We start from the raw sequence: 21,221 nt of genomic DNA, 5'->3' as shown, positions 1-21,221 counted from the left end.
TGAACAAAACAGAAATAGTAGCTTATTCCTGTGATGTCAGCAGGGAAAGAACCACTTATGCTTTCTATCATATGATTAATTCCTTCTCCCACAATTCCCACAAGTGTGGCACATTCATTAGAAATGATGAACCTACAGTGATACATCATTATCACCCAGAATCCATAGTTCACATTAGGGTTCAGTCTTGGTGATATGGCTTCCCTATTGGTTCAGTTGGTAAAGAATCTGCTTGCAATTCAGGAGACCTAGGTTCAATCCCTGGGTCCGGAAGATACCCTGGAGAAGGGAATGGCAACCCACTCCAGAATTCTTGCCTAGAGAATTCCATAGACAGAGGAGCTGGGCTGGCTACAGTCCATGGAATAACAAAGAGCTGGACACGACTGTGAGACTCTTCCACTTTTTCACTTGGTGATATACTTTCTTTGGATTTGGAAAAATGTGTAATGACATATATTCACCATTATGTGTCATACAGAGTAGTTTCAATTGCTCCAAAAATCTTCTGTGTTCTACCTATTCTTTCTCCTCTCTCAACCCCTACTGACCACTCATCTTTCTAATGTCTGCAGAGTTTTGCCTTTTCCAGAATGTCACATAGTTGGAATCATACAGCACAAAGCCTTTTCACATTGGTTTCTTTCACTTAGTAATGTACACTTTAGTTTCCTCCATGTCATTTCATGGCTTAGTAGCTCATTTCTTTTTAGCTCTGAATAATAATAGTCCATTGTCTGGATGCATCACAGTATACTTATGCATTCACCTACTGAGACACATCTTCTTGCTTCCAAGTTTTGATAGTTTTGAATAAAGCTTCTATAAACATCTGTGTGCATATTTTTGTGTGGATATAGTTTTCCATTCCTTTCGGTAAATACCAAGGAACATGATTGCTGGATCATATGTTAAGAGTATGTTTAGCTTTATAAGAAACTGCCAGATTGTCTTCTAAAGTGGCTGTGCCATTTTGCATTCCCAGCAGTAGTGAATGAAAGTGCCTATTGCCCCATGTTTGCCAGCATTGGATATTCTCAGTATTTTGGATTTTTGCCATTCTGATAGGTGTGTAGAATGTTATTTTAACATTTTAATTTTACTTGTTTTAATTTGCACTTCTCTGATGATGAGTGATGTGGAGTGTCTTTTCATATGCTTATTTGTCATCTGTATATCTTTTATAGTGAGATGTCTGTTAAGATCTTTGGCACGATTCTCATTTTTCATATTAGATATTCTAATTGTTTGTTGTTGATACACAGAAATAAAATTGTCTTTTGTGTATTGAACTTACAGCCAGAAACTTAGCTTAATTCTCTAGTTAATTCTAACAGGTTTCTCCATAGACTTTGATTTTTCTCTGTAGACAATTAAATGTAAATAGTGACAGTTTTGTTTGTTCCTTTCCAATTAGTGTATGTTTATATTTCTCTTTTTTCCTCCTGTGCTGGCAAAAGCCTCCAAGAAAATATTGAAGAGAAGCAGTTATCCCTGTCTCATTTCTGATAGAAAAGAGAATGATTTTAATATTTCACTATTGAATGTGTATGTTATTTTGGTAAATACACTTATCAGATTAGGGAAAGTTCCTTCTTTTTTCACTAATGTTTCTCTCATGAATGAAAACGAAGTTTTGAATGCTTTTTCTTCATCTCTTGAGGTCATACTTTCTTCTTTTTTCAATCTTTTGATATGGTGAATTAATGGTTTGTATAATGTCAAATCAAACTAATTCTGGAATAAATCAATTCATTCACAATGTATTATCATATTTATAACTTGTTGGATTCAACTGTATAATATTTTTATTCAGAATTTTGTATTGCTATTGTAAAATGAGATTGGCTTATCATTGTCCTTTTCTGTAGTATCCATGTCTTGTTGTGATGTTAAGAGTATTAAGATTCAAGAATGTGTGTGTTTATGAAAGAAATACACTAATTATTAACAGTGATTAATTGAATTAAAGGTGATTTTGTTTTCTTTATAATTTCCTGCATTTACTACTTTTGTGCAATGAGAAAGGATTATATTTGATCACACATTATTCATGTAAACAGATAATCACAGACACACACATAGAGCCTACTGCAGGATTTGACAGTTGGTGCCAAAACACTGGATTGTCTATGTTTTGTTCTGAATTTTATGGTGCTCCCTGAGCACCTAGAAGAAAGAGTGGTAGGCAAAGTCCTTTAGGAATTCTCAAAACTAACATGGAATGTTAAGATGTACTACAAAGAAATTCAGGGGACTTGGAAGCCCAGGTTTATATATATAGCAACATTTTTAAATTTTCTCACTTGCATAATGAGGAAAATAATTCACACTCATGCTTACCTCATAAAGTTGTTGGTATTCTGTAAGTATTGTGAATGCGAAAATGCTTTATAATTTTGTCTTTACCCACATCATATGTGTATGAATATGTACATCCGTACTTTGTGTATATAGATATAGAAAATAACTTAAGGGACTTGAATAGAGCTTGATAAGGCTTTATGCAACTGATTCCTTGATTAAGGGAGCAGTTGAGGATCTAGGGACTCCCCACAGGAAGTCGGGGTGGAGTTTTACAAGATAGGAGACGTTGAGGCCCTGTCCTTGCCATTTTGCTTTAGGTAGCAGCTTGTAACTATAATTGAAACCCTTAGTTGAGAGTCATTCCTATTTTAGGTTCTATACTTGATAACTACCAGAAAAGTATTCTCCAAGAACTGTTAATTCAAGTTTGCAGTTTATTGCCTATTCCAAGTTCACGAGCTAGAAGAGGTGTTTGGGAAAAAGCAAGAAAAGAGGGTGAAGATAGAAGTCAAGGAGAAACTAGGAGCTCTCTATTATGTATGTTTCAGTGCTTTACCAATAGACATTGGTAGATACAGATTGATAGACAAACCAGTATTCACTACCTTCCTCCCTTCAGATGTACACCCTCCTCACTGTCCCCAGCACACACATATCTCACTATGACTCCTCAAGGGAAGAAAAGATGCTTCTGGATAGCATTTGTTGAGAGATTCCATGTAATGGAAAAATGAACAACTACCAAGCCCCACCCTCAAATGATAGAGTCTTAACTGATCTTAAAAAAGCAGCCATTAGGGGACCGGGGAGAGGTACAAATTGTGAGGGTTGAAATTTAGAGAATTTTGAGGTATGGAAAATGAAGAGTGGAAAAATAAAGTTGTGAGGTAACAGCTATCATTCCTGTAATGATACTGAGAAGACAGAGTTCGAGAGAATTATGAAAATGGTTTTCTGTGCATAAAGGTCCAATGAACTAAGAGAAGATTTGAGGTGTTTTAAGTTCCTTTTTGTCTACTCATTAGAACCAGTTGTTTCTTTTAGTGTAACACCATCTGGAGACTGGAGCACATGGGATCAAAGATAAATTTAGGTTACTGATAATTTTTTTTCTTTTAATGGAAGCCAAATTGGAAAATAAGAAGTAAAATTATCACTGCTTGCAGATGACATAACACTGTACATAGAAAATCCTAAAGATGCTACCAGAAAACTATTAAAACTCATCAATGAATTTGGTAAAGTGGCAGGATACAAAATTAATACACAGAAATCCCTTGCATTCCTACACACTAATAACAAATGATCAGAAAGAGGAATTAAGAAAGCAATCTGATTTACCATCACAATAAAAAGAACAAAATGCCTAGGAATAAACCTACCCAAGGAGGCAAAAAACCTGTATGCAGAAAACTATTAGATATTGATGAAAGAAATCAAAAGACGACACAAACAGATGGAGAGGTATACCATGTTCTTGAATTAGAAGAGAAAATCAATATTGTGAAAATGATATACTACCCAAAGCAATCTACAGATTCAATTTACCAATGGCATTTCTCACACAGAACTAACATTTTAAGGTTTGTAAGAAAGAGTCTCTTCAATAAATGGTGCTGGGGAAACTGGACGTTACATGTACAAGAATGAAATTAGGATACTCTCTCACACTATACACAAAAATAAACTCAAAATGGATTAAAGACCTAAATGTAAGGCTGGATACTATAAAATCCTTAGAGGAAAACATAAGCAAAGCACTCTTTGAAATAAATTGCAGCAAGATCTCTTTTGACACACTAAAAATAAACTCAAAATGGATTAAAGACCTAAATGTAAGGCTGGATACTATAAAATCCTTAGAGGAAAACATAAGCAAAGCACTCTTTGAAATAAATTGCAGCAAGATCTCTTTTGACACACTTTCTAGAGTAATGACAATAAAAACAAAGACAAACAAGTTGGACCTAAGTAAACTTAAAAGCTTTTGCATAGCAAAGAAAATCATTAACAAGACAAAAGACAACTCTCAGGATGAAGTAAAATATTTGCAAACAAGCAACTGACAAGGGATTAAGCTCCAAAATATACAAATTGATACAGCCACTATGGAAAACAATATGAACATTTCTTTAAAAACTAAAAATAGAGCTACCATATGACAGAGCAATTCCACTCCTAGGCATATATCCAGAGAAAATCATAATTTGAAAAGATGCACATATCCCGATATTCTTTGCAGCACTATTCACAATAGCCAGGACATGGAATTAACCTAAATATCCATCAGCAGAGGAATGGATAAAGAAGATATGATACATCTATTTAGTGGAATATTACTCAGTCATAAAAAGGAACAAAATAGTGCCATTTGCAGAGATATGGATAGACCTAGAGACTGTCATACAGAGTGAAGCAAGTCAGAAAGAGAAACATATTCTACAATATTGCTTATATGTGGAATCTAGAAAAAATAGTACAGATGAACTTATTGGCAAAGAAGAAATAGAGTCACAGATGTAGGAAACAGACTTGTGGTTGCCAAAACAAGAAGGGGAAGTGTTATTTGGTTGCAAATACAAGACAAGAATTTTACCCTGAACTCCCACCAGTTCTGCACGAATCCTCCCCTGTGGTCCAAACCTCATCAAAATAATTCTTAATCAGATTTGTTAACATCACTACATGCTCAAGGGCTCTCCCCTATATTCTCTGCTCTTACTGTTGTTGTTGTTCAGTCGCCAAGTCGTGTCTGACTCTTTGCGACACCACGGGCTGAAGCACACCAGGCTTTTCTGTCTTTCACCATCTCCTGGAGTTTTCTCAAACTCATGTCCATTGAAATGGTGATGCCATCCAACCATCTCATCATCTGTCGTCTCCCCTTGTCCTCCCTTCAATCTTTCCCAGCACTCTTTTCCAATGAGTCAGGTTTTTGCGTCAGGTGGCCAAGGTATTAGAACTTCAGTTTCAGCATCAGTCCTTCCAATGTATATTCAGGACTGATTTCCTTTAAGATTGACTGGTTTGATCTCCTTACTGTCCAAGGGACTCTCAAGAGTCTTCTACAGCACCACAGTACTACTCCTCTCAGTACAGGATAAAATATATCTAACTTACAAATGCTTGGAGAAGGTGAGAAAGACCTGCAGAGGACATGGTCTGGGAATGCTGAGCAAATACAAGGTGGGATGGTGCAGCAGCTTCTGTTAATATCCTGTCAACAAATTGTGGTACACACCATTCTAGTACATACCCACAACTTCCTACTACAAGCCTGCAACTGTGGTTTTTCAGTTGCTAACTTGTGTCCGATTCTTTGGCTTTCACATGAGGGCTTTCTTTTAGCCTCCTTTGGGGATGCCAGAAGAGTTGGGTATTTAATTGATCTGGGAACAGCCAAGATGCCAGTCAATATGGATGAGTTTGATGGGTGAATACCCCAGCTTCCTTGTTCTTTGTTGGGATGGGGGTTTTTGCTTCTGAGAGCAGCCATCCTGAGACAGGTAGGTATGGAAGGCACTTGCAAAAGAAGTGAAGTTATCAAATAGGTACCTATTGTACCACCTATTGTGGGGCAGGAATAGATAGATGAAGTTATAGAGAAGGGACATGTGGACACAGGGGGAAAGGGATGAACTGGGAGATTAGGATTGACATATATACACCACTGTGTGTAAAATAGATAGCTAGTGGGAAACTGTTGTATGGCACAGGGAGCTCAGCTCCATGCTCCGTGTTGACCTACAGGGGTGGTATGGGAGTGGGTTGGGAGGGAGGTCCAAGATGGAGGAGCTGATTCACTTCCTTGTACTGCAAGGAATAACACAACAATGAAGAGCAGTTATACTCTAATGAAAAACAAATGGCATCTACTTCTTCACTGTGCTTCTCTTCAGATCTTCTCTTTCTCCCATATTCATTTTCCATGTGAGGTTTTGCAAGCACAGCACTGCTGTGCTGTGGAAGCAAGTTAAAAAAAAACCCCCAAAACGGAATAATTGCATGATGAGCATTTAATGGATGAGATGTCATGTTTAAAAAGACAAAGACTTGGAGGGAAGTCTGTGCTTTCTATAGGACTCTGAGAATAAAAATCCATTTCTGATTGATTTCTTTCTTAACAGTCTACCCTCTCCCCCTCCCTCCACCCCACTCCCCAGTTAAATGCTCTGGGCAGCTATCTACCTCGTGTTTTCGGCCATGTGCCTTTGACCTGGTATTGTCTTCCAGAAATCTTGACAGGAGAAGTCTTTTTAAAGACTTCGTATCATATCAACACTATATTTAGTGTTCCAATAGTCTGTCAGAGATTCTTTTACTAGGGTATTGAAGACAGCAGTTAGAAAATGAATAATTAGGAGGCTGCCCATGACAGTTAATGTTCAATACTTTGAGAGCCCAGAGATACTAGTAGTAAAGAAGGATTCCTAATAATTACTGGAAATAATGTGGCTAGTAGAATGCTGTTACATGTATAATGAAAAATCATATTACTTTGAACCTCACTGATTTGGGGGTGTGAAATTTTTTGGAGCAAACTTAGGCCCAAATTTACCTTCCTTACCTTTTCTAAAACAATTTTTAAAAAGGACTATACGCACCCGGATTTCAGGGTGCACAATCCACCATTTCCTCTGAGTCCAGGTGGAATTTAAAAGTGGTACCATAATAATCATTTTCTGAGGATATCCACAAGTTCTCCTCCAGCACTGCCTTTTCTCTACCAGCCCCAGCATCATCACCTCTGCTCTTCATTTCTGTATCTCTCTCTGCCTTTGAGTAATGGGCTTTTCTAAGGAAATGGTTGTATCTTTAAATTTGAGACAGCAATGGATAGTCCTGCTTAGTCAACGATTGCTGAATTTTCAAGTTTTTCATGTTCTCATCTGAAAGCAAATAATTGATACTAAATGATTTTGACCTTTTCATGAAAGCAACTGGCTATAGATCTCTTGCCTTTCCAAACTTTGTTCATTTTTCCTTTGTGCAGTTGGTGTAAGAAACTTGCAGCACTTCAATTCTTAGTAATTATTCTATAATTTGGACTTGTCACTATTTCATATTGTCCTTCCTCTCTTTTCATATTTAGTGGTATTTTAATGCACTTCCAAGGGGGAAAATAATATTTGAAAGGCCAAAAAGAATTAAAATTGAGAATAAACGGATGATTAAAATTATGAGAAGAAGAGAATTTCAAGGACAACATGTTTGTGAAAGTTTGTATAAATTCAGTATCATTTAGTCAACACTAACTTAAAACTTACTGAGGGATTTATAGGTTAATAATAGTTCTCAACATGCAACTAAAACCCTCAAAATTGATCATCTTTACATAGCACAATGATTGATGGGGGTAAATTGGATAGGATTTTGGAAATACAGTTGTTAATCAAGATCCATGAGGAATTGCTTACAGGATCAGCCATGGATATCAAAGTCCTTGGATGCTCAAGCCTTTTAATAAAATGGTGTAGTTGCATATAACCTATGCACATCCTCTTGTATACTTTAAATAACCTCTATATTACTTATAATACCTAATGCAATGTAATGGGGCTTCTCTGGTGGCTCAGTGCTAAAGAATTTGCTTGCCAATGCAGGAGACATGGGTTCAATGCCTGGTTTGGGAAGATCTCCTAGAGAAGGAAACAGCAACCCACTCCAGTATTCTTGCCTGGGAAATCCCATGGACAGAGGAGACTGGTGGGCTATAGCCCATGGAGTTGCAAAAGAGCTGGACATGACTTAGTGAGTAAACGACAATACAATGTAAATAGTTGTAAATAAGTGCATAATAAATTCAAATTTTGCTTTTTGGAACTTTCTGAAAATTTATTTTTCAAATATTTTCCATTCGAGGTTGGTTGAATGCACAGAAGAGAAACCACAGATATGGAGAACCAACTGTATCATGTTTAAAAAATGATAGTCTATTTGGAAAGGTATAGTTTATATATATTTATATGATGTAAATGCTTCCCTGGTGGCTCAGATGGTAAAAGATCCATCTGCAATATGGGAGACTTGGGTTCAATCCCTGGATTGGGAATATCCCCTGGAGAAGGGAATGGCTACCCACTCCAGTATTCTGGTCTGGAGAATTCCATGGACAGAGGAGCCTGGCAGGCTACAGTCCATGGGGTTGCAAAGAATCCAACATGACTGAAGGACTTTCACTTTCACTTTTCATATGATGTAAAAAGGAAACAGGCAAAGAAGCCTAAGAAGACCTCGCCAGTTGCAGGTGGGATTGGGAAGGAAGTTTACTTTTATTTTATATCCTTCCCTTTGATACAGTTATAATTTGCAATTTTTTTCTGTGTAAGCATTATTTTTACAATAAAAAATGTTTTAAAAAGTGGAATAAATAATTCCCAGTTCTCAGTGGACTCAAAATGACTTCACAGAATACATGATTATAGCATGATCACTTACAGTAAATCACCTCCAAATATGGCCGCCACAAATTTGTTCTATTCATGGATGTCTATGTGCATCAAGAGATGCACAAAGGGAGCAGATCTTAAAAGTTGTCTTCACAAGACAAAAAAAGTTATAACTGTATTTAGTGATGGATGTTAACTAAACTTACCCTGGTGATCACTTCACAGTGTATACAAATACTGGATCATGTTGTATACCTGAAACTTGTATGTTATATGTCAATCATATTTCAAAAAAAAAAAGAGAGAGATGGAGTTGATTTCTCCTACACTGTTACTTGTAATGAATATCATGCTGTGTTGGATGTTCAGTCCATAGTAGAGTCTTCAGTTCAGTTCAGTTCAATCATTCAGTAGTGTCTGACTCTTTGTGACCCCATGGACTACAGATGCCAGACCTCCCTGTCCATCACCAACTCCTGGAGTTTACTCAAACTCATGTCCATTGCGTAGGTGATGCCATCCAACCATCTCATCCTCTGTCATTCCCTTATCCTCCTGCCTTCAATCTTTCCCAGCATCAGGGTCTTTACAAATGAGTCAGCTCTTCGCATCAGGTGGCTAAAGTGTTGGAATTTCAGCTTCAACATCAGTCCTTCCAATGAACATTCAGGACTGATTTCCTTTAGGGTGGACTGGTTGGATCTTCTTGCAGTCCAAGGGACTCTTAAGAGTCTCCTCCAACACCACAATTCAAAAACATCAATTCTTTGGCACTCAGCTTTCTTTATAGTCCAACTCTCACATGCACACGTGACTACTGGAAAACGCATAGGCTTGACTAGATGGACCTTTGTTGGCAAAGTAATGTCTATACTTTTAATATGCTCTCTAGGTTGGTCATAACTTTTCTTCCAAGGAGTAAGCGTCTTGGAGAATTTTGAGCATTACTTTACTAGCGGGTGAGATGAGTGCAATTGTGTGGTAGTTTGAGCATTCTTTGGCATTACCTTTCTTTGGGATTGGAATGAAAACTGACCTTTTCCAGTCCTGTGGCCACTGCTGAGTTTTCCAAATTTGCTGGCATACTGAGTGCAGCACTTTCACAGCATCATCTTTCAGGATTTGAAATAGCTCAACTGGAATTCCATCACCTCTACTAGCTTTGTTCATAGTGATGCTTCCTAAGGCCCACTTGACTTTGCATTCCAGGATGTCTGGCTCTAGGTGAGTGATCACACCATCATGATTATCTGGGTCGTGAAGATCTTTCCTGTAGAGTCTTAAGATCTTTAAGTAGAGTCTTAGTAAATATTAATTCTCATCCCTTCCTTTACTCCTTGTGTATGCGAACAGAATAAGCTTCCAATTCATGCCAAGAAGCAGCGTGAATGAGAAAGAAAGAGAACTAGCTGCAAAGAGAAGAGATTCAGAGGGACCTGAAAAATCTCAAGCCAAAGATCATACCAGTGAGACTGGAACCTTGTATGAAACACAGGTGTGATGTTCCACGGCTTTCCTGGGTCCTACTTAGATTTGGGCATATTCTCCACACTTTTGAGTAGGATCTCACTTTTCTGAGACTAAATATTTAATATTCCCCTCACTTACCACCTCTCTCTTACATCTCTCTTTCTTTGATCTGTTTCTTATCTATTGCCAGCCACCCAAGATGAGAAAAAAAAAAAAATGAGAAGCAGTTCACTACCTGCATGCATGCCCGTGAGTGCATTCCAGAGCTGGGGGCTGGAGGCTCAAAGAACAGAACTATGGCCTTGTTTAGTTTTGCTGGAGTGAAGGAAGATCCTCATTTAAGATGCAGTGATTTTTTTTCAGGGTACGGCCGACAGACACAAGAATCTGTGAATTTCCAAATACTTGCCTTTCAAGGGGTGGAGACTCCTGTATTATCTTCAGTAAGACATGGCCTGGGGATTCATGCATGCACCTGAGGACAATCTCTTATTCTGGCTGGAAATGAAATACATCACTCTACATTCATGGGGACATTGTTCAAGGATCACAGCAAAAAAAATATTATCTCTCTTGGTATGTGACACATTGCAACAACTCGTATAGGATCTCGGGTCTATACTTTCAAAGCTGTACAACTTCATTCAAAATATTTGATTTTTGTTCAATTTCCTTATCTGCATAATGGCAATAATATTTATCCCATAGTATTGCTTTAAGTGTTAAATTCAAACATGTATGGAAAGAACCTGGCCCATGATAGGTGCTCTAGGAATATTTGTAAGATAAAGGAATAGCATGTGGGTGGCACTCAGTAAATATTATCCCCCCCCACCCATCAAGAGAGGGCTACTGGGAGGGAGGGGAGGGGAAGAGGAGCAACTGTTGCTATCAATATTCATTCAGGTACCAGGAATCTATACACAGAAGTCTACATGATCCGGGCAGCTGAAGCCAGACTTAAATTTCTTGACACATCTCACCTTGAGAGGTATTGTCTAGGTCCCTTCAAGGTGAATCTGGATGGATTTATGGATGGTTTTCTTAGGATGCTTGCTACAGGAGGAGCCGTCACTACATGAGAAGTCCTATTCTCCTCAGTTGTCATGCTACAGAGGTTACCAATGGGTGCTCCAATCTACAGCCCCAGCTGAACCCCCAGTGAGCATCTCTTGCATCACCTGCAGCCCTGTGAGAAGCCATGTTGGATCTCCAACCCAATCAAATCTTCAGATAACTGCAGCTTAGCCAAACCCGCCTGAAAGAAAAATCCAGAACAAAATAAAATAGTTGTTTTAAGCCACTAACTTTTGGAGGCAGTTTGTCACTCAGCCATAGATGTCACCAGAACAGGTGAGTACCTGGGCCCATGTTGTAGCAGAAAGTGTGCCTTGTCTAAAGGGGCCGTCATCAGTCGGGTCACGCAAGTGCTGTGCTCCAGGGATTCAGGTCTGGGATGGCCATCTGTGATCTAACAAAGAGATATTAGCTCTGGAATTTTGTAACATCTCCAAATGTTTTAGCTATCAGTTACTAATTAAAAATTTTTGAGAACACCGTGTACATCACACAAAGCTGTCTGTGTGCCGATAAAGCTTGTGTGCTACCAGCGTGCCACCTCTGTTGTGTTTAGAAATGGAGAGAGCCTGCTTGCCCCACCCTACCCAAGGCCTTCTTGTAAACTGGGGCTATCTGCCCAGCTAGTGGCCTCCAGCCAGCAGGGTGCTTCCATATAATGGATTAGCATATGAAAACTAGCGTTTCAGTAAGGTTTGTACATTCCCACATCTAAACCAAACAAACTGCCTCTTGTTTCACCAATGATTGGGACTTTGACCCATTTAAGACTGACAGCAAAATAGGGATTAGCAGGGGGTGTTGTTAGTGGTGTTTTGATTGGGAGGGGATGAGAGAAGTTGGAAGCAGAATGGTGGGAGGAGGGACAATGAAGGAGAACTTCCTGGAGGACAAAAGTTCACCAGTTTTCCCTTGAAATAATTTAAGGGCAATGACATCAACAAAAAGTGCTGTGAATTAAGTGTTTTTTGAAAAAACAGCCCTATTTATTATTTTTGGCTTTTGCTGAGAATATTTGCTCTGGGCCCTAAATGAATTCACCTTTAACTGTGGAGGGTAGAATTGCATATCATTCTTTATCCACTTCTTGTGGACTTTCTGCAGGATGTGTGTGAGGCAGAAGACAGTGCTGGGCTGACACAGACATTCTCTGTGCCAAGGACCAGGGGACATTTGTGGACTATGAGTGGAGGACCTAAGAGGTGGAAACAGGTGAGAATTGCAAAGCCAGAGTATGTGCAGTCACGCAGGGAGAAAGCCAACACTAGGAGGGGACAGCTTGTCAAAGACAGCAGAAGTGTCACTGGCCATTGGGGTGTCTATGGCCTCAGTCTTCATCGACAGGACGAATAAATATATGCATATTCCCCAAAGTGCTCTGATATAAAAAAAAGGGTTCTATAGTGTATTTAAAAACTATTAATGTTTAATCTTTTATGAAATTAATTTTGAAATCGTCTAAAAGGTAAATAGTGAAATGTTTCTCTCCTATCCCAATAACCTCATCTTGCTTTATGCCTTCATATAATCAACATAACCTAGTATTTGTGTATTTTTCCAGAGATACTTATGCATATACACAGTAGAAAAACTATTGTTTTCATTCAAGTGGAAGTAGACTATGCTTATCTGTTTTCTCATGACTCTATGACTTAAAAAACATTCCATATTTCCACAGATGTTCATGAATGTGCCTTCATTCTTTTTTATAGCTCCACAGTACTTTGTTTTACAGGTATATCATAATTTATTTAACTAGTGCTCTCTTGATGGACAAGCATTATTGTCTCTATAGTCATTTCCTTATGAAATAATTAAGAGTAAGTTCTGTGATATGTGTATAAGTAAAAATTGATCTGTGACATATAAGTGATTAGTCAGCATTTAAAGTAGCCTGATGAATACTTAGAACTTCAAATGTCCTTATTGAAATCTACATCAGAGAGTTTGCTAATTAGCATATAGGATGAAATGAATGGAGTTGAAAATAGATGGTTAGTTAGGAAGATCTATACAGCTCCTGTTCTTACAGACTATCTGCCTGCCTATCTAACTGACTGAATATCTGACCAACTAACTGTTTGTTGATTGACTGACTGACTAATTGTCTGAGTATCTGACTTAATGATGGGCTGGCTGACTGGTTTGGATAATCAGAGAAGTAATATATTGCAGAGGAACTTGAGGCAACTCATTGGGGTTGGAGTCTCCTTTTTAGCTTCTATACTATCCATCTATTGAAAGCTTTTTTTTTTAATTTCTAGTAAAAAGTCAATTGTCCCTATGAAGAAGAAATAAACACTACCAAAAGAAAACTAGTTCCTGAGTTGTTCTTAACAGGTTTATGGTGTATGCAGAAGCCTGATCAAGCAAGAACAAAACAAACAATTTTTAAACCCTCAAACTTTCTTAAACCAAGTTTCAGATCTCAGTCAGCTTCTGTTGCCTGCCAATAGGAATTCTCTGAGGCAAATCCATGATGTAAGAAAATTTCTTTCCCATGAACTTTCCCTCTGGTGGAGACCCTTTATCATCTTTCAGCTGAACAAGGCCTTGCCCCCTTCACCTCTTTTTTCTCTCAAAACAGAGCAAGATCTGATAACTAGTTACTGACTTTCGTTCACTGATGGATTATATTTTGCCTGGAACTCATATTCATCAACACCTTGTCTGAAATAGGCTTGTGAAAGTGAAGACTTTTAGCTATAATTATCGGATGAAAAGTGTTTCACTCAAGTCAAAAGAATTTCACGCATCAGCAAACAGGAAGGGAGAGGTGAAGGTCTATTCAACTACCTCTGAATGTGGTCTTGATTCGTCTTCTTTTGGGGGACGTTTTTCCCCATAAGAAACTTCTGCCACCACTGTGAAGAATAATTCAGGGGCCAGCAGAGACAAAGGTGTCAGAGGTCTAGCACAGGGATTGTTTGGAACAGAACTGTCAGTGGCTTCTTCTAGAAACTTCTGTAACTATGCAACTCAGATTTGGTAATTGAACCCACATGCTTCCCAGGTGGTACTATGGTAAAGAATCCACCTGTCAATGCAAGAGATGTAAGACACTCTGGTTCAATCCCTGGGTTGGGAATATCCCTTGGAATAGGGTATGGCAACCCACTCCAGTATTCTCACCTGGAGAATCCCATGGACAGAGGAGCCTGGTGGAGTACAGTTCATAGGGTTGCAAAGAGTCAGACGTGACTGAAGTGACTTAGTAGGCATGTTGGGACTCAAACCAGTCCAAACCCAGGCTAGGACTTGAACACCACAAGTCTTTTAACTGAGATCACACACTTTGTCTCAAAATTTAATGAAGCTCAGGTTCTTGATGTCTCATTTCAGGCAGAATTCAGTGAGAGACAAAGTTATAGGTAAGAAGGGGATTTATTTAGACAGAAACACACTCTACAGACAGAGTGTGGGCCATCTCAGAAGGCCAGAGTATGGGGTTGTCAGTTTTTATAGGGCTGGGTAATGTCATAGGCTAATGAGTGGGAAGAGTATTTCAGCTATTTTGAGGAAGGAGTAGAGATCACCAGGAATTAAGCCTCTTCCCACTTTTGACCATTATGGTTAGCCTTGGAACTGTCATGGTGCCTGTGGGTGTGTCATTTAGCTTGCTGTTGTATTACAATGAGTGTGTATTGAGGCTCAAGGTGTAGTGAAAGTCATCTTGTCTACCATCTTGGACCCATTTGGTTCTTATCCATTTATGTCATGTCCTTGGGCTTTGTCCTTAAAGGGAGGGGATATATGTATACCTATGGCTGATTCATGTTGAGGTTTGACAGAAAACAACAAAATTCTGTAAAACAATTATCCTTCAATAAAAAAATAAGCTAAAAAAAAAAAAGATTGTGCTCTATCCCCTTCCCTTCTGATTCACTTTTAGATCTTGCTCCCACCTTCCCTACTTGACCAGGGACAGACTTGTTCCTTACTACCTCAACCAGATTCCTAACCTTGATCCATCTGCTCCCAGTCTCTAAGACACGTAATTTGCCCATACTAGGCATGTTGATAGGTTAGAGATTAAATTCTTTTCCTTTACATGAATCCTGTGTCTGCCAATCTGAAAGCATTTGGCCAATGGTATATCTACTTCAGATTAGGAACCTTCTGGCACCCCACTCCCGTACTCTTGCCTGGGAAGCCCCATGGGTGGAGGAGCCTGGTGGGCTGCAGTCCATGGGGTCACAAGGAGTCGGACACGACTGAGCAATTTCACTTTCACTTTTCACTTTCATGCACTGGAGGAGGAAATGGCAACCCACTCCAGTATTCTTGCCTGGAGAATCCCAGGGATGGAGGAGCCTGGTAGGCTGCCGTCTATGGGGTCGCACAGAGTCGGCACGACTGACGCGACTTAGCAGCAGCAGCAGCAATCACAACAGAAGGCATGCCTTTAATATATAGTTATTTTATTAATTAGAATTTGAGGACATGGTTAATGAGGGAATGTGGGAATGAGGACTCTGGGTTTCACTGTCCCTTTGGGATCTGCACGTTTGAAGGAAGGGGTGGCTCTGAGTTTTAATAACAAAAGGGGGTATTATCCTCATTTTCATGGACTGTAGCCCACTAGGCTCCTCTGTCCATGGGATTTCCCAGGCAAGAATACTGAGTAGGTTGCCATTTTGTTCTCTATTATCCTCATTTTACCTGTGAGGAAATTATACTTGGCTCTTTATCTTTCCAAGACTACTTAGCTGGTAAGCTGTAGAGCCAGTATTTGAGCCCAGTTCTGCCTAACTTCCAAGTCAGCTCTTTCCATTAGAGCATGACAGCAAAAAATGCTTTTTTTTTTCCTCCGAGGACTTTCGTATCTATAACTACTCAAAGAGATAGCGATCAGTTCTAATGCTAGGCTGAAAACTATAGGACTTGTATGAAGGTAGGCAATGAGTATCTGTTGCCTACCTTTATTTAAAATAAGCTATTTAAAAATTTTTATTATTATTTTCCACTTTTTTCACAGTCCAAAATTTCCTACAAGGAGCATTTTCAATAGTATTCTGTTTATAATAGTTTTTACACTTGCCAGAGGCTGGCAAAACAATACCAGTATACTAAGTAGATTGTATTACTTTTAAAGCAATAATTACTAATGTAAAAAAAAAATGAGAGAAAAATGAGAGAAACAAAAAAAACCATGAACTCTTGTCCTGTCTTGGTGGACATATGTCTTAGGGAGTAGGTTAAAAGTTTACCATAATACACTTTGGTTATCTGTTCAATTTCAAATCCAGGATCGATAAAGCTTATCAGAGCATTTTTATGACTCCGGGGAGGTTATCGCTATCTTAATATAGTGATGAAGACAAAAGCCAGACCTCAGGAGAGGTCAGAACTGAGCAATCAAATTAACATCTGTCAAGAATGACTTGGTCCAATCTTCAAGGTCAACATATTCACAGATGTCAAAGTGTCTAAATGGAGAGATGATAATCATTGACCCTGAAACCTTTTGGGGCTTGGCAGGCAGCTGTGGGGGAGATAAGAAGCTTTCTGTTGAGATAACAAATACATGTTCAAATGTAACTTCCTTATTTTCCTTTTGTGAAATTAGAGGAAATGCCAAAACCAAGTCTCAGTTAACCAGGATCCTGTTGGATGGAGATAAGGCAGATCACTGAGGGCCTCCTTCTTTACAAACACTTTCTCCAGAAATATAATTCAGGGTCCTTGACAGATATGAGTTCCATGATCTTTCATTTATTTATTAGCCCTTAAAAGGGCTGGGAAAGAAGTGGGCAGTCAGAAAAAGAGAAAAGAAAAGAGCTTTGATACGGCTACTTCATGGAGAAATAAGTGAAATTTGCAAAGAAAAGCTTCAAATTTCATATAGCTTTAGTGTGCTATCATTAACTAGTTAATTTCTTAACAAGGCCTATAAACTGAAAAATTTTCCTTCTTCAGGTCAGAAATTGAGTTTCTAATTTTAATATGAACATGAAATTGAATTTATTAAAAACAAACACACTTAATAGAATTGACAATGGTGTCATTTACAGCTTACAATTTTATGACCTAAATGAATATTATCTACTAATAGTACAAACTCCTATGGAAAGCAGCATTATCTGTTCTGTTCATCAATATATTTCCAATGCCTAGAGAAGCAGAGAGGCATATTATCTTTGTCTCTATCTTAAAGTCTCCTAGTGCATTTTCTCTCATTTTCTCAAGTGAAGCAAACAAGTCACCAGGAATGTGATAAACTTTCTTGATGGTAAGCACACTTCGACAAGGAGATAAACTGGACTAGAGACTCTGGTCCTCATGGACTCTCCTTTAAAGAAGTTCTGATTTGTTGGGAGTGAAAATCAGGCCCTATGAAATTTTTTTTTCATGAGTGATAATAAAAAAGTAGTGCTGCCTAGATATTAAAAGGACCCATAGCAAAGTAGAAAAAATAATTGCAATCAGCAAACGGTAATTGGCTATGTCTATAAGACTTGGCCGGAGAAGGCAATGGCACCCCACTCCAGTACTCTTGCCTGGAAAATCCCATGGATGGAGGAGCCTGGTAGGCTGCAGTCCATGGGGTGGCTAAGAGTCGGACACGACTGAGCGACTTCACTTTCACTTTTCCCTTTCATGCACTGGAGAAGGAAATGGCAACCCACTCCAGTATTCTTGCCTGGAGAATCCCAGGGAAGGGGGAGCCTGGTGGGCTGCCGTCTATGGGGTCGCACAGAGTCGGACACGACTGAAGTGACTTAGCAGTATAAGACTTGGCCAGAGTCTTGTGGTCCACCTGGGAGAGACAGCATGGAGTAGTGGGAAGAGCACTAGGATTGGACAGGATGGGAGGCCTGGATTCAGGTGCTATTTCTGTCACTTACCAACTGTGTTACTGTGAGGAATTTGGTTAAGCTGTCTAATTCTTGATTATTTATCTCTATAGCATTAATTCTTCCAAAGGGAGATATTGTTACTCAAAATAAAACTCCCAAGGAAAGATACTTTGTCATCTCTCAGTTATTAGCCTATAAATTATCCATAAGGCAGACTTCCTAATATACTTTTCGATCTGAAATTGGCTTCTCCTATTGCTGCTGGGATACTTCCAAGCAAGCTCCCCTTGCCAAACGGCCAGTATGTTTATGGGAATAAATCGTTAGCTGAATTCTCATACTCTCACTGTTCAAGAAGAAAAAGTACACCTTCCAAACTGTGTGGGGAGAAACCCTCCCAGTGGCCTCTCTTTTCTTATCCTGAATTAAGCATTCTTAGTCCTACAAACAGAGAAGGCAATGGCACCCCACTCCAGTACTCTTGCCTGGAAAATCCCATGGACGGAGGAGCCTGGTAGGCTGCAGTCCATGGGGTCGCTAAGGGTCGGACACTACTGAGCGACTTCACTTTCACTTTTCCCTTTCATGCACTGGAGAAGGAAATGGCAACCCACTCCAGTGTTCTTGCCTGGAGAATCCCAGGGAAGGGGGAGCCTGGTGGGCTGCCGTTTATAGGGTCGCACAGAGTAGGACACGACTGAAGCGACTAAGCAGCAGCAGTAGCAGCAGTCCTACAAAAAGCCATTAAAGGCCCGCTTCTGCTAATTCCTATCACCACAGACTCTAATAATAATGAGGATAATAATAATCCTGTTCATAATAACATTGCAATTAGGTCTCTGGCTCCCCAGCAAGCTCAGACTTTTGTTTACAAGTAGATACTGGCTTCCTTTAACCCCATTTTCCAAGATTGCATTAACTGTCATATTGATGAGATATGTTTCATGATGGGGTTAGGTGCTAACCCAAGATTTGATAAGAGTTAGTATATCTTTGGTAAATATTCTTATTAGAAAAAATCTCTGTAAAATTTCACTTTGCTGACAAAGGTCCGTATAGTCAAAGCTAGGATATTTCCAGTAGTCATGTATGGATGTGAGAGTTGAACTATAAAGAAAGTTGAGCACCAAAGAATTGATGCTTTTGAACTGTGGTATTGGAGAAGACTCTTGAGAGTCCCTTGTACAGCAAGGAGATCAACCCAATTAATCCCAAAGGAAATCAATCCTGAATGTTCACTGGAAAGACTGATGCTGAAGCTGAATCCCCAATACTTTGACCACCTGATATAAAGAGCTGACTCATTGGAAAAGACCTGATGCTGGGAAAGACTGAGGGCAGGAGGAGAAGGGGCACCAGAGGATAGGTGGTTGAATGGCATTACCAACTCGATGGACATGAGCTTGAGCAAACTCCGGGAGATAGAAGGAGAGAGAAGGACAGGGAAGCCTGGCATGCTGCAGTTCATGTGGCTGCAGAGTCAGTCATGACTTAGCCACTCAACAACAACAAAATATGACAATTCTTGGTATAAATGCCTTTTGTTAAATAGAAACCTAAGATTTTTCTCAAGCTGTTGAATTAAAAATGGGAACTGGATAAAAAATCAAATTGATCTCATACTCAAGAAATGGTGTGTTGGGCCATATTTTCCTCTCAACTTTCCCCATCATGCACTTCCCCACTTGCATATCAGTAGGCATTTTACAAATTTCTTTTTAGAACATCTACCTTGCTGAGCGAAATAGCAGAATAAATGAGGGACTAATCTATTGAACATTAACCATATGCCAGTTTCTTTGGTGTAAGGATCAATTTCCTCACCTGCAAATTATTTTAGGATAATAATAGTTTATGAATTTTCAAGTTGGTGTGAACATTAACTAAGATCACCCTCATGAATCTAGTAAGTCAAGTTTATCCTGAGGGCAGACCCTTACCACTTGAATCCTTCCCAGCATTCTGAGCTGCCTAGTTTCCTGAGATCTGACCAGAGGTCAAAGTCCCCTATTAAGGAAGAGCTGTGCAAACACTTTTTCACTAACTGGTAAGTGACTCATAAGTTCTGAAAGTGAATCATTTTAGGAAGATTCATATTTGATTGGGATGGAAGCCTTAAAAATGACACTCAAACATTTTTAGGAGTGAGACACCCGGTAGGTAGAGATTCCTTTTGGAGGGGAAGGAATGAGAGGGCCAAGTCAGCTTCTCCTGACAGCCTCCCTTGATCCCTCTCATCTGTGAAGGAGGGCGGTGGCTGAGAGGTGTCGTGTGTTGTGCTGGCTCTGTCTTGGAATGTACCAGGCTGTGCATATTCCGTGGGAGATGCTTCCCAGCTCATCCATGAGAGGGCACTGGCGCTCTAGATAGTCTTGTCTAAAGAGAGACATTCATCCCATTACTTTAGGAGCGATTATCCACTTGTACCACATCTGTGGCTGCATTTGATAGAAGTGATATAGATCAATATATGCCGTCTATGGGGTCGCACAGAGTCGAACACGACTGAAGAGACTTAGCAGCAGCAGCAGCAGCATACGTCTCTGTCATTTTGTCCAACTTTGTACGTCTGTGGTCTTCTGTTAAACTCCTGCCCATGTGTGAAAGAGCAGATCACTGTGGGCAATGAGTATTTTAAAAATTAGGGCAAGTCTCTAATACAGGATTATACTAGAAAGGGGCGCCAGGACCCCCTGGAGGGCCCTCCAAAGGAAGGAAAAGGGTCTCTTCCAGTCTAAGGAAAGACAGTATAGGAAGCAAAGAAAAAGGAGCAAGCAGGTAATCTCCAGTGAAATGGGTAATGTCCTGAACTCCTCACTCTGATTTGAGAAAAGTCATATGATATGGGGTTCACAAAAAAGATGGCAAAGGGTACTTATATACATCAATTCTCAATGGGTACAATCAACATATCGTAGTTTAAAACCAGTCACCTAGTGAAACTTCTTACATCCTGCAGAGTCACTCTCTTTCATACCATCCCATTGTTATTTTCTTGATAATGTTTGGCACTATCTGAAATAATCATAATCATTTATTTATTTGTGTGTGCCTATCATCTTTGTTAGAGTATCAACTCTATGAATGCTGGAACTTTGACTACCAGGTTCACCACTGTAGCTTCAACTCCTGGAAGTATTGCCTGGCACAACAGGCACCAATAAACTTTGGATGAGTG

General features: G+C 39.4%; 1 protein-coding gene across 2 annotated transcripts in view; it reads left to right on the top strand.

The window, feature by feature from the left end:
• Positions 1-11,473, top strand: part of LOC145520986 (uncharacterized) — a 30,876-nt gene extending 19,403 nt beyond the window's left edge. Inside the window, exons 6-8 of one of the 2 annotated variants that reach the window (XR_014066242.1) lie at positions 7,911-8,058; positions 10,050-10,191; positions 10,530-10,742. Coding sequence is in view for 1 of the 2 variants with exons in the window: in XM_081528997.1 (XP_081385123.1) it covers positions 10,050-10,054 (5 nt within the window). In the remaining variant the exon portion in view is untranslated. Of the gene's footprint in view, positions 1-7,910; positions 8,059-10,049; positions 10,192-10,529; positions 10,743-11,072 lie in introns of those variants that run through there. The other variant, XM_081528997.1, reaches the window with a different exon arrangement.
• The last annotated feature ends 9,748 nt before the right edge of the window (positions 11,474-21,221 follow it).

Source organism: Giraffa tippelskirchi, chromosome 1 (assembly GCF_054371585.1).
Source record: "Giraffa tippelskirchi isolate mGirTip1 chromosome 1, T2T-mGirTip1v1.2.pri, whole genome shotgun sequence".
Lineage (NCBI taxonomy): Eukaryota > Metazoa > Chordata > Mammalia > Artiodactyla > Giraffidae > Giraffa > Giraffa tippelskirchi.
The sequence above is the reverse complement of the archived record's forward strand: the minus strand, read 5'-3'. Positions and strand labels throughout refer to the sequence as shown.